At 61.9% G+C, this 12,849-nt stretch overlaps 1 protein-coding gene across 1 annotated transcript; it reads right to left on the bottom strand.

The window, feature by feature from the left end:
* Window positions 1-3,724: 3,724 nt before the first annotated feature.
* Window positions 3,725-12,667, bottom strand: LOC115338191 (collagen alpha-2(XI) chain-like; the record flags this gene model as incomplete). Its single annotated transcript, XM_030006650.1, has 30 exons — window positions 3,725-5,299; window positions 5,747-5,980; window positions 6,448-6,516; window positions 6,653-6,765; window positions 6,853-7,138; window positions 7,337-7,390; window positions 7,475-7,510; window positions 7,694-7,747; window positions 7,967-8,074; window positions 8,308-8,361; window positions 8,450-8,503; window positions 8,739-8,846; window positions 8,974-9,027; window positions 9,124-9,177; window positions 9,479-9,532; window positions 9,667-9,720; window positions 9,846-9,953; window positions 10,037-10,090; window positions 10,272-10,325; window positions 10,421-10,474; window positions 10,564-10,617; window positions 11,008-11,115; window positions 11,306-11,359; window positions 11,458-11,511; window positions 11,587-11,694; window positions 11,831-11,938; window positions 12,038-12,091; window positions 12,195-12,284; window positions 12,411-12,518; window positions 12,614-12,667. Coding segments are annotated over 30 exons (2,595 nt in total), but the record flags the coding sequence as incomplete, so codon positions are not given.
* Between the last annotated feature and the right edge of the window lie 182 nt (window positions 12,668-12,849).

Below are 12,849 nucleotides of genomic sequence, written 5' to 3' on the forward strand. Positions count from 1 at the left end.
TCCTGACTGCAAGGGGCACAGAGCAGCTCCAGGCACCTTCTCCCCCTCCAGGCCTTGCCCAGGGCAGTACCACTCCCACCCAAGAACAGGCCCAAGTCCACTCCAACGCATAGCGTTGGAGCAGCCTCTGGCAAATCGGTGCATGGTGAGCACAAGCAAGGCAGCACAACAGGAGTTACGGGGTCCTGGTGGCTTCATTACAAATCTATCCTCTGTCACAGCGCCTAGCAGAGCTCCCTTCATTTCGAGGGAACCCGACGGTAACATGTGGCTCTTGAAAGCTCCCTGAAAACTCATTTCCACCCAGACCCACTGGAACAAAGGCCACCTCCCTGCCACGCTGCCACCCTCTGGTCCAGCCTGTCCCTTGCATACAAGGTTTTGCTCCTCCTCACTTACAGTTTTCATGTGTCAGGTCCCTCCTGGGCCAGGACTTTCTAAGCTTCAACACGGAGACCCCCACTTGCCTTGCTGAGCTGCCCGTCGAGGGACGCAGGAAGGCAAATGCTCTCTTTTTTTGCCTTGAGACCACACCTGCCACAGTGGAAGAGCCTTTTGTTATTACATGCATCAGAGATGCCGAGAGATCCCTCCAACAGCAGCCACATTCAGCATCTCCCTGCCTATGCAACAGTAGCCAGCAACTCGCTTCTTGCCTGCTGAAAGGCAGATGGCTGGTAGGAAACGATGGTGCCTCTGAGAGAGGCAGAGCAGTCAGGTGACACCCAGATGGACAGCGCTGTCTCCTTGGGTCAGTGTTTTTCACAATGCCCGAACACTGGCTTGGCCAAGTGTTATCTTTCCCTGCTCCGTTTTTAAGCGCCTGTAATGGCATTTGGGACACAGCATCTCAGGGAAGATCACAGAATCATAAAATGGTTTAGGGTCGGAAAGGACCTTTAAATGTCATCTAGTCCAACCCTGCTGCCATGAGCAGGGACATCTTTAACTAGATCAGGTTGCTCAGAGCCCCATCCAGCCTGACCTTGAATGTTTCCAGGGATGGGGCATCTACCACCTCTCCGGGCAACCTCTGCCAGTGTCTCACCACCCTCAGTGTAAAAAATTTCTTCCTTAGATCTAGTTGGAATCTCCCCTCTTTAAGTTTAAAACCATTAACCCTTGTCCTATTGCTACAAGATGAGCAAGGTGCCAATCCTCCCTCTGTGCCCCTTCCACCAGCAAGGCAAAGCGTCCCTGCCCTAACCCAAACAGCCCTGCCTTTGTCACCACGTCCTCTCGCACAGCCACAGCGCAACCTCCAGCAGTGGCTACGACGATCACGCTCTGCCAACCCAGCTGCCCGCCCTCAAACCCTGCCTGCTCAGCGCTTGCCCGCACAAAGAGTCCTTTGACTGTGGCCAGCCCCGCCTTGGCGGGCTTCACAGCTGCGCAAACGGTCGTTCCACCCTAAAAGCGTGTTTTGGGGGGACATTTTTACCACAGAAGCCTGCCTACTCCTCATGGACAGAGCACCAGCGGCTGCCCCGCTTCAGTCTCCCCCCTGAGGGGGAAGGGGACGCCGCGGCTGGGCGTACGACTGCCTGCTCACCTCGGCCGGCGGTGCCCTCGCTCTAACGGCAGCCCCGAGCGCCGCTGCCCGCCGGGGAAAGGGAGCGGCACGGGCGGCGGCTGGGACCGGCCCGGCGCCCCCCAGCGACCGTTACCGACATTGTCCCTCACACAGCCGCCGCTTCCCGCTCTTTTCTCCCCCATCATGCGGCTGCCGCTTGCCCCCCTTTTCTCACCCCTCAGGCTGCTGCCGCTTCCCGCCCTTTTCTCCCCTCACGTTGCTGCCGCTTCCCACCCTTTTCTCCCCCCCTCACGCTGCTGCCGCTTCCCGCCCTTTTCTCCCCCCCTCACGCTGCTGCCGCTTCCCGCCCTTTTCTCCCCCCCTCACGCTGCTGCCGCTTCCCGCTCTTTTCTCCCCCATCATGCGGCTGCCGCTTCCCACCCTTTTCTCCCCCCTCAGGCTGCTCCCGCTTCCTGCCCTTTTCTCTGCTCACGTTGCTGCCACTTCCCACCCTTTTCTCCCCTCACACTGCTGCCGCTTCCCTCTCTTTTCTCCACTCATGCGGCTGCCGCTTCCCGCCCTTTTCCCCGCCTCACACTGCTGCCGCTTCCCTCTCTTTTCTCCACTCATGCGGCTGCCGCTTCCCGCCCTTTTCTCACCCCTCAGGCTGCTACCACTTCCCGCCCTTTTCTCACCCCTCAGCCACTCTCGCTTCCTGCCCTTTTTCTCCCCTCACTCTGCCGCTGCTTCCCGCCCTTTTCTCCCCTCATGGGGCTGCCGCTTCCCACCCTTTTCTCCCCCCTCATGCTGCTGCTGCTTCCCGCCCTTTTCTCCCCTCACCTTCCTACTGCTTCCCGCCCTTTTCTCACCCCTCAGCCACTCTCGCTTCCTGCCCTTTTTCTCCCCTCACTCTGCCGCTGCTTCCCGCCCTTTTCTCCCCTCATGGGGCTGCCGCTTCCCACCCTTTTCACCCACTTATGCTGCTGGCACTTCCCACCCTTTCCTCCCCTCATGCTGCTGCCACTTCACACCCTTTTCTCCCCCCTCACTCTGCTGCTGCTTCCCGCCCTTTTCCCCCCTCATGCTGCTGCCGCTTCCCTGCCTTTGGCTGCCTCCCACCCCATGTTCCTACCCATAACAGATGATGGTGCAGGCTCCGTGCCAGTGGAATGTCCGTACTGCCAAACGAGGGAAAGTGGAGGGCAGAGGCTGGCATCAAAGTTATGTGAGCAGGGTAACGGGTCTCTGACAAGAAGCAGGAAGCATTAGGGGGTCTGAGGGGGGAAGGAGAGCAGTTGGCATTGGGTGGTGGTTTGGTGATGGTGGCTGGTAGTTTTGGGCATGGTGGGAGTAGGGCCTGTCAGGGCAAACTGGAGCCAGGAGGGAGATGTGGATTTGGGAGGGATGTGGGGTGTGGCAGGTGGGAAAGGCTCTGTGGTAGCCAGCCACGACCAAGCACAGGCAGATCCACGGGCAAGAGCTGAGAGGAACAAGAGGCGCCGGCATGAGGAGTGGGAAAAGGTGAGCACAAGAGGGTTATGGGTGCTTCTCTCCGGCAAGAGCCAGGTTCCCAGCCATCGCATGGGGCTGCCAGAAACTTGTTTGGTATTAAAGCAGCATTCAGTCACAGCAGTGTTTGTCAGCTGGAGAAAACACCCCAGTCACCTTAGCAAACCCAGACCAGAAGGCTGCTCACCCTCCAGAGGGTTTACACCACCTTGTTCCCCCTCTTCCCCTTGGGTGTGGGGTTTACCTGGTCCACCACAGAGGGATCCCCTCAAATCCCATCCATGTGGATGAAGACCAAGAGCCTCCATTTCAGACAGCTCCTGCTTGAGCTGAAATCCCCACAGAGCCGCAGTTCCAGGGGACTGAGAGTCTCCTGTGTTTTCCCCAGAGCTCTTTTTTTTTTTTTTTTTTTTTTTTGTCATGGCTTTTCTTTTTAGCTTGCAAGACTTCTGTTAGGAGCTGTTGAGAAGCATTTTGTGGCCCGGATGTTCTGCAGCTCCTTCTGGACCGAGCAGCCTATTTGCAGGTGCGTTTACTAGCGGTGGATTTACGTGCATGTGTGTTTATTCTCCACTTTCTCCCCAGGATGGGAACTCATCTCTATATGGAGGAATTTCATGAAGGAGGAAATCACATAGGTAAGCTAGGGGAAAACAATAGAAAGGAAACAAACAAAAAAATAACCGACCCCCAAAAAGCAGCAAAATTATAGATGATATATTACAATACAACTTAAAAAATTACTTACAAAACATTATACAGGCCGCCGGCTCACCACCAGGGGGCACACCTCTGCTTTTTAAGAAAACTAAAAAGCAAAGACCGGTGCCCCTTTAAATTTCTTTTTATCGGACGGCACCAAGAAAATAATTTTTTACTTTTTTTTTTTTTTCCTCCCCTCCCTCCTCCCCCAAGCACTGGGCTGGGTTAATCTCCATGCAGAAATTCACTTGTTTTTTTGGGGAAATCCAAAATTACGCCGCAGGGACCAGTATTGATGGTTGTATCCACTCCTTTAAATAATATAATTAATTTAAAAAATAAAAAACACAGTAAAAACACAATGTCCTTCTTCCTTACTTCCTTCCACGAGCTAGGGATAGGCTTTGTCGGAGGCTTTTTAAACACGCCCTTTGTAAGAGGGGTGATTTGCAATGACTGGAGGTAGGACTGAGGACAGGGACTGGAACCCTTTTGAGCTAATGGGTGCAGCAGGGAAGAGAAGTAGCACCTTGATGGGAGAGGCAAGTTTTTTTCAAATTAATTAGCCTTGATTAGCAGAGTAGCAAAGTCAAGTGGCCACTCCACCTATATGAGTCAGGCTGGGCCAGACTACAGAGCCCAGGTAGGTCGGTGCATTGTCAGGGGTGGACTGTTGCTGTTGCTGTGGGGTTGCATACAATGAGGGTAACGCTCCTGGGAACAGATGCGTCCCTGGGTCCATTCCCTTCTGACCCCGAGAGACTGGCTTTGAAGCACGAGGGTTGCCGTGGTGCGAATCCACACACGCAGAGAGGTATGAGAGCTCTCTTGGTGCTAATCCCAAACACGTGCTAGCGGTGCTTGACCAGCCTGCCAGCGTCATCCCGGGCTTGCTCGCCACGTTAGGCTTTAAAACCCTCCGGCTCTCCAGGCAGAGAGCAAACCTGAGTACTGTTCCCTCTGCTTGATGGGTGTGCTCCTCGAGGGGTTCCCCCTGGGGTGGTGGGGCCTGTGGGGGAGCATGGAATATAAGCCCTGGGAATGCTGGGAAAGAGCAGTGGGATTCAGAGGAAGATACGGGGAGGAAGGGAGCACTGCTGGGCGCCAAGGGAGGTAGCCAGTGGATCTGTTAAAAATTTTCCTCTCTGTCTCTCTACATATTAAAATATAGATTTATTCTAAGCGTTAAAGTCTCTTTGGCATCTCTCCAGACCCTGGCCCCCATGGGGGTGGCAGCGGCAGCGTGTCGGTCTCGGTGCTTGTGGGCAGGGTTGGCACCTCGGCTCCTCGCAGCAGCGGGTGGGTGACATGATGCGAGGGCGAGGTGGGTCCTGCTGCTTCGCTGCTCGGAGGCGGTGGGGGGATGCAAGGAGGCAAGGTTTGCCCCACTGGAGGCCAGGGTGTGGCAGGGAGGGTGACGGTTTGGTCCTAGCCGAGGAAACAGACTGGGCCCACCTCGAACCCGAACCTCTGGCCGGGCTCGCCGAAGTCCATGACGCGTACATCCAGCAGCGGGAGCTGCTCCAGGCGGGGCGTGCTCACCTCTAGCACCGTCCGGCTGGAGCCCTTTCGTGCCTGCAGTGGAGGGGAGGCAGGCGGATGGGTCAGGGACTGGGGGGCACCAGGAGCACCAGTCTGGGACAGGGTCACACCGGATGAACCCTTCTCTCTTATCCAGCAGCCTCCGCTACTCCAGCATTACCCAGGCTCAACCCTGGAGTGTCTCTTGTCCAGCCACCCCTTCTCCATGGACCCTGGCGTTTCACTGGATCATTTCTCGCCAGGGCACCCTACTTACACTCATGGCACCCCCCAAGGGAGAGATCCTACCTTCTCTCAGTTCTTCCATCCCTCCACCTTAGTGTCTTCTAGTGCTTCCTCCTCGTTACCCATTTGTGCCTTCACCCATCCCTTTTTCTTCAACTTTCTCTCCCCGTGTCTCCTCCAGACCCCACGTATCTGGCATCCACTGACGTCCCTGTCCCCACTGTCCACCTCTGCCTGCTCCCATGCCATGCTCACCGAGCAGCCGTCCATCACAGCTTTGATGTAGGGGCTGGTGTCGTAGCTGATCTCCTCCTCGTTGGCAGCCAGGAAGCGGAGGGCATGCTGGTGGTCCCCAGAGATGGTGCTGTGCCAGGCCACCGAGCGGTGGCAGTGGTAGGTGAAGTTCTGGCGGGCAGAGACGCTGAGGAGCCGTAGGAAGGTCAGCTGCACCACGCCAAGGGGCTGGGTCTCCGAGTCCATGTAGGAGAACTGCAGGACCAGGAGATGAGTTAATGGGGGCTGATGGCCAGAGGCATGTGAAAAGCGGGGTCTGCTGGGATCTAGACCACCCTGGAGGAGACAGCTGGGGAAGGGAAGATGTTCAGAAGGGCTGACAGGTTCAAGGTCACGTGGGAGACACTTCTCTTTCTCCTTGGAAACGGAGAGGAAGAGAGGCATCCAGCCACTCCTGAGACAGCACCAAGGTAAGCGGCTGGGGACACGCTAAGAGCATTATAGGAGAGGGCAACAAAACTGTAAGTCAGAGCGCAGGCAGGGTGCCTAGGGAAAGGCAGGGGTCTTGCCAGGGGCCATGCGGGATTGACACACAGGCCAGCATTCTCAGACCACATCCTTCCTGGAAGAGAAGGGAGACTACCTGCAGGGAACGCATCCTCGGGGCCTCACCCATCAGTGCCGCAGGGGGCTCAGCCCACCCCCGCGAGCTACGTCCTTACCCTGCTGCCCTCCTGGAACTGACTGAACCACTGCTGGGGCACCTCCTCTTCCCACGCTGACATCTTCACCTGGAAGAGGAGAGGCAGCCATAAGTGAAGTGGGGAGCACCCCATGCCGTCCTCTTCTCATGGCTGATCCCCCCTACCCTGTCTCCCAAGGCTGCACTGGGACCCCACGTGCCAAGCTGCCCGCGGCTTCGCTCACCTCCTGTACATCCTTGCTGGGAAAGACACAGGTCTCCCCGCCTGCTGTGAAGTTGCAGTAAACCTTGAAAGAGTCTCGAGCGCAGCCCTGGTTGGGGTCAATCCAGTACTCACCTGCGCAGGGAGGAGAGGGGTCAGCACACGGGGCGGTGCTGCTGCCCTAACTGCCATCCTTCCCCCGCTGCCACTGGCACGGCTCACCGTCAGACAGGCCTGGGTGGCTGAGCTGCAGGTCCTGGCAGGTACGGGCAGGGTTGTCCCGGGTGCCCATCGGGCGCCGCAGCCCCTCGATCTCCTGCTTGAGGGAGTTGAGGGAGCCGAAGATCTCCTCCATGCCGTCGGCGTAATCGCGAGCCGCCTGGTCGGCGGCCGCTCTCTCTCCATCCTCGCCCTCCTCCTCATCCACCAGCTTGCTGGCGTCGATGGAGCGCTTGCTCTTCTTGGGCAGCTGGATCGGCAGGGGCTGGATCACCTCCCCAGGGGGGCCCTGTGGCAGGCACAGCATTGTCAGCACCCAAGCACAGGGGGCTGTGAAGCCCCCACTCCTCAGGGCCCCAAACCATGCCATGCTCAGGCTCCGAGATAGGAGACATCCCTCCGCGTCCATTCCTGGGTGTCATTTTACCTACCTACATCCCCCCCCCCGTGTCATCCCTTCCCTGGTGCCAATGCTTGAGCCACTCACCGGGTGTCCAGGGGGTCCTGGGGGTCCACGTTCACCTTTGGGTCCTGCTTGGCCCTAGAGGAAACAGACACTCACGGATATCAGCCTCGGGCAGGACTGAAGGTGGTGGCAGGGTGGGGGCACCGGCGCGGCGCTTACCATGGCTCCCTTGGCACCTTTGGGACCAGCTGGGCCCTGCAAAGCAAGACCAGGTCTGTCAGTGACCGGACCTGGCATGGTGGGGTGGGGAGACAGCAGCCCCCCACAAACACAGGGAGGGAAACTGGAAGCCCAGGTGCAAGGACGAGTGAGGGGGAGCGAGCAGCAGGGCTTGGAGAGGGAGGGATGTGGGACGGGCAGCACGTGGGGGGCACTCACAGGAAGTCCAGGGGGGCCAGCGGGGCCGATGGGTCCAGTAGCACCAGGGATCCCCTACATGAAAGAAGAGCAGAAACCGGCGTGAGGAAACTGCGACAGCCCCATTCCCACCTCCCCCAGCACCCTGCAGGACTCCCCACTCCCAGACACCCCCCCCCCCGGTTGTCCTCTACCCCCCGCTTTTACAATCCCCACCTGCGTGGACCCCTCCAAACCACAATCCTGTCCTCATCCCCCCCCAGGGTCCCCCATTTTGCAGGCCCCCGCACTCACAGTTTCTCCTTTCTGCCCTGTGGAGCCCTGGGGGCCAGGGAGACCTCGGTCTCCCTTCTCCCCCTGCTCCCCTGGGGGTCCGATCAGGCCGATGAGACCAGGGTGGCCCTGGGGAGACACAAGAGGAGATCAGCACGCAGCCACAAACAGGGACTTGGTGGGTGCCCGGGTGGGGCACAGCACTCGGGGGACACATAGGAACCAGCCCGCCCAGTGCTGGCTGCCCAGCGAGGTTTAGGGTCTTGGCTCCCAAGTGTGGGGCATGTCCCACACCGGGGTGCCACAGTCACCAACTTGTGTTGGTGACCCAGAGCACGGGTCGCTTGCTGCACCTCACTCACCTTCTCTCCTTTAGCGCCGGTGTCACCTTTGAGGCCGGGGAGACCCGGGGGACCCTGCAGAGGTACACAGGAGATGTGGGGAGCATAAAGCGGGGGACCCCTCCTTGGGGTGCCGCAGCAGGGGAGAGGGGTCCACACTCACCACTGGTCCTGGGGGTCCAGCCTGGCCTGTGGTCCCCGGTTTGCCTTGTTCTCCCTGCGCAGGCGAGAGGACAAGGTAAGCCTCTCCGGTCCGGAGTCGGTGCCACCAGTGGCAGCACACACCCCGGGCAGCCCCCCATGAACTGCGGGCACGGTACACAGGTCCCAGCCCCCTCCCAGGGTGACGGTCAGACCCTTGCCTCTCTTCTGCCCTGTGCCAGCAGGCCCCACTGCGCTTTCACCGCAAGCACGGGACCCTGGTGCCCTGTCACCGGGATGTCAGCACTTACCACTGAGCCAGGCAGACCTCTGAGGCCATCGGGGCCCTGCTTCCCAGCAAGGCCCTGGGGACCCATGGGACCCGTCTTGCCAGGAGCACCCACTGCACCCGGTTCTCCCTGTGGGGACAGAGGAGCCGGATGAGGCCGATCCCATGTGCCGGTGCACGGAGCTCGGCAGCGCCGCTGGGGTCTCCTCACGGGGCATCGCTGGACCCCAGCGTGGGGGGGTCATCAAATCGCTCACCTTTGCGCCCTTCTCACCCTGACGCCCTTCAGGGCCGGGAGAGCCAGCTGGGCCCTGCGGAGAAGAGAAACAGGGCGGTGAGGGACAGGGACATCCAGGCGGGTGGCATGGGATGTGCCACAGCCAGAGCTGGGCTCACCCAGCGCTTACCCTCTTCCCCAGGGGACCGGGAGGACCGTTCTCGCCTGTCGGACCCGGTGAGCCCTACGGAAGGAGAAGAGAAAGAAGTCGAGTGAGCTGGCCTTGTCCCAGAAACGGGATGGAGAGGAAGGCAAGGAGGAGGATCCCGTGCCACGTGAGGAGCACCCAGAGGGATGGGAGGATCCCAGGGCCAGGGAGACCACATCCAATGGCCGCGGAAGGGAGGACAGGCTGGGCTCCCCACACCCCAGTGTTCCCAAAGCAGCGGGGTCAATCCGGTCCCAAACCTCGCAGGGGGTTCTGGTTGAGATGTCCCCTCCCAGGGCAATGGCGAGAGGGTGACACACCGGAACGGGGCACTCACCGGCTCTCCAGGCTCTCCGTCCTCCCCACGCTCGCCCTTGGCACCATCCTGGCCCTGTCGGGAAGAGAAAACCTGGAGTCAGCAGGAGACCCCCCACACACCCCCCACCTCTGAATCCCAACCCCATTCCCAGGGAAGCCCCCTCCAGTGGTGGGAGAAGCCCGGAAGGGGTGGGATGTGACACTCACCCTAGGACCCATTTCACCTGGGGGTCCGGGGTCACCTGGAAAGCCAACGGGACCCTGAAACAGAGAGAGCTGCTAGCCTGAGGGGACCCCAGACCTCCACCCCAAGGGGTCCCAATGCCTTCCCGGAGCAAACCTCCCTCCCCCTGTCCCCCGCATCCCAGTGGGGACACGGCACTCACGGGGTTGCCCTTGGGCCCGTCATCGCCGGGGGGTCCTTTCCCTCCAGGCGGCCCTGCAGCACCGGCAGCTCCGGCTTCTCCCTTCTCCCCTCGCTCTCCTCGCGGGCCCTGCAGTGCAAGATGGGGTCGGCAGCTGGCGGGAGCAGCTGGGGGACGGGGACAGATTGGGGGGTGTCTCTGCTGCCACTCACCTTGACTCCTGGCTCCCCTTGGATTCCCGGAGCTCCCGATTCACCGGGGTCCCCCTGAAACAAGAACAGAGAGAAGTCAAGCCCCCCCCTCCCAGTGCCACCCTGTCCCCGCTCTGGGATCAGTCCCTTGTCCCGCAGCGTCACGTCCTCGCCCCACCTCTGCGCCCCGCTAGTGCGGCTCCCGTCCCCGTCCCAGTCCCCTCCCAGTAGTGAACCCCGATGTCCAAGGACATACCTTCTCACCAGGAGGTCCCAAGTTCCCGACGCCTCCGGGGGGTCCCTGGGGTCCCTATGGGGTGGGGGGGGGTGGGAAAGCAGAGCCGGTCACCTTCCCCACGTGGGGAAGGGCAGGGGGGGCAACGGGGGGAAAGCGGGGTCACTTACGTCAGCTCCAGAGGGTCCAGCTGGGCCACGGGGACCTGGGGGGCCAGGCGGGCCCTGGGAGAAAGCACAGAGTGAGAATATTCCTGGGCTACCCCCCCCCCAGAGTGACACGGGGCCAGGGTGGGGGGGGCAAGATCACTTACCATGGGGCCCACGTCACCCGTTTCACCCTTCTCACCAGCCGGACCCGGCAACCCCTGGAGTGAGAGAGAGCATTAAAAAGGGGCGGGGGGGGGGCATAGCGGGTGATGGGGGGGGGCAGATGTGGGGCGCTGGGTGGTGGGGGGAAAACAGCGATGAATATGTAAATGGGGGGGGCGGCTGGGCACATCTGGATGCAACAGGTGGGAGGTGCAGAGAGCTGGGGCACAGCTGGATGGGGATTGGGGGGGGGCACAGCTGGATGGGGGCAGCAGGGGATGCTTCCAGCTGGGCACCCAAACCCCCAGCCCCTTCTGGGGGGGGGGGGGGGTGTGTGTTGTGTCCCCCCCCCAGTCTGGGGACAGGCAGGACGGGTGCGGTGGCACTGCCCCAGAGTGAGGGGGTGGCTGTGGGGTACTGGGGGGGGGGGGGGGGGGGCTGCTCACCTGGAGTCCGATGGGGCCGGGGGGGCCATTGAAGCCCCGCGTCCCCTCGTCGCCCTTGGCCCCGAAGTGTCCCTGGGGACCTCTGGCACCCGGTTCCCCGTCGGCACCCTGCAAGGTGGGAAGAAGGGTCGGCCGCCGCTCGCCCCTGGGGACCAGACCCGAGGACAGGGACGTCTCCTCGCCGAGGCCGTCCCCTCTCCTCGGTGTGACCCCAGGGGTGACACAGGACCCCCCCCCCCCCCCCCTTTTTGCATCGTGCCCCCAACCGTGGCGGTTGCCCTGCCTCCGGGATACTCACGGCTGCTCCGGGCTGCCCGACCGACCCGATGGGCCCAGGGGGACCAGGAGGACCCTGCGAGGGAGGGAGGGGGTCAGCGAGGCTGGGACAGCCCCGGGGGACAGTGGGGACAAGGTCTGGGGCGGGGGGGGGACGACACCAGTCACACTCACGTGCTCGCCCTTATTGCCTTTGCTGCCCTTTTGTCCTGGCTCGCCCACCTCACCCTAAGGGGGGAGAAGGAGGGTGCTCAGCGGTGAGGGGGGGGGACACGGGGACACCAGGGCAGGGTCAGACCTCACCTTGTCACCGTCCTCCCCAGGACCGCCGGGGGGGCCGGCTGGGCCAGGTAAACCCACGGGACCCTGAACGCCATCGCGGCCAGCGGGACCCATGGGGCCCTTCTCACCCTAGAGGGATAGGAAAAGGGGGGGGGACGACGAGGGAGGGGGGGATGAGGGGTGCAGGCACCCACCCCCTTGCACCCCTCCCGGACCCACCGCCTCTTCCCTGCGGGATGCCAGCGGGATGTCCCTGAGCACTCACGGGAACTCCTTTCTCTCCGGCGGGGCCCGGTGGTCCCTGCGGTCCCGGTCGTCCTGGGGGGCCAACGGGACCACCTTGTCCCGGACCACCTCTCTCCCCAGGAGACCCCTGGGGAAAGATGGAGGGGGGGGGGTGTCTCAGCCCGAGGGGAGCCGTGGGGCCGCGGCGAGCAGGACACCAGGGGTCACGGAGGGGGGAGACACTCACTGCGGGTCCCGGGGGTCCCGCCGGTCCCTCGTTGCCCTTCAGCCCCGGGCCACCCTGCAAGGAAGGGGGGGGGGGGGCGGTGTCGGTGTGATGCTGCTGGGGGTGAGGGGTGGGTGGGCTGGGGGTCCCGGCTGAGCCGAGGACGGGATTTACTCACCGGGGTGCCAGGCAGACCCCGCTCACCGGGGAAACCCCGTAAGCCGGCGGGACCGTCCTTCCCAGGGGAGCCAGTGGGGCCGGGGTCTCCCTAGGGTGCGAGGGGGTGAGATGGGGGGGGGGCTCCACGCCCCGGTACCCCATCCCACTCGCCGGGGACTGTCACCGTGCCCACAGCGCCTTCCCACCCTGACCCACCACCCTCCCACCGTCTCACCTTGGTGCCCTCCTTGCCGGATGGTCCCGGTAACCCTTGTTCTCCTGGGGGGCCGGGGGGGCCCGGGTGGCCTCTCTCCCCCATGGGGCCAGACTCGCCAGCAGCTCCCTGGCACACGGGGGGGGGGAGCAAGAGTCAGTGCAGCCCCTGGGGGGAATTGGGGACCCCCCCATTCGCCCACACAAAAATGCCCATGAGCTCACCTGAGGTCCCACCACCCCGGGGGGGCCAGGGGGGCCGGTCTTGCCTTGGAAGCCCTGGAGGAGGGATGAAAAAGGGGCAGGGGGCGAGTTTCAGCACCAGGAGTAACTTTTGAGTAAGTCAAGAGTAGCCTGGGAGTAGCAGTGCGTCCCTGAGGAGGGACGGAGGGGGGGTGAGGAGGGAGTGGGGGGGGGGCCGATGAGGACAAGAGGAGGGGGAAAGGGAGAGCGGACTCGAG

The sequence above is a fragment of the Aquila chrysaetos genome, unplaced genomic scaffold (assembly GCF_900496995.4).
Source record: "Aquila chrysaetos chrysaetos unplaced genomic scaffold, bAquChr1.4, whole genome shotgun sequence".
NCBI lineage: Eukaryota > Metazoa > Chordata > Aves > Accipitriformes > Accipitridae > Aquila > Aquila chrysaetos.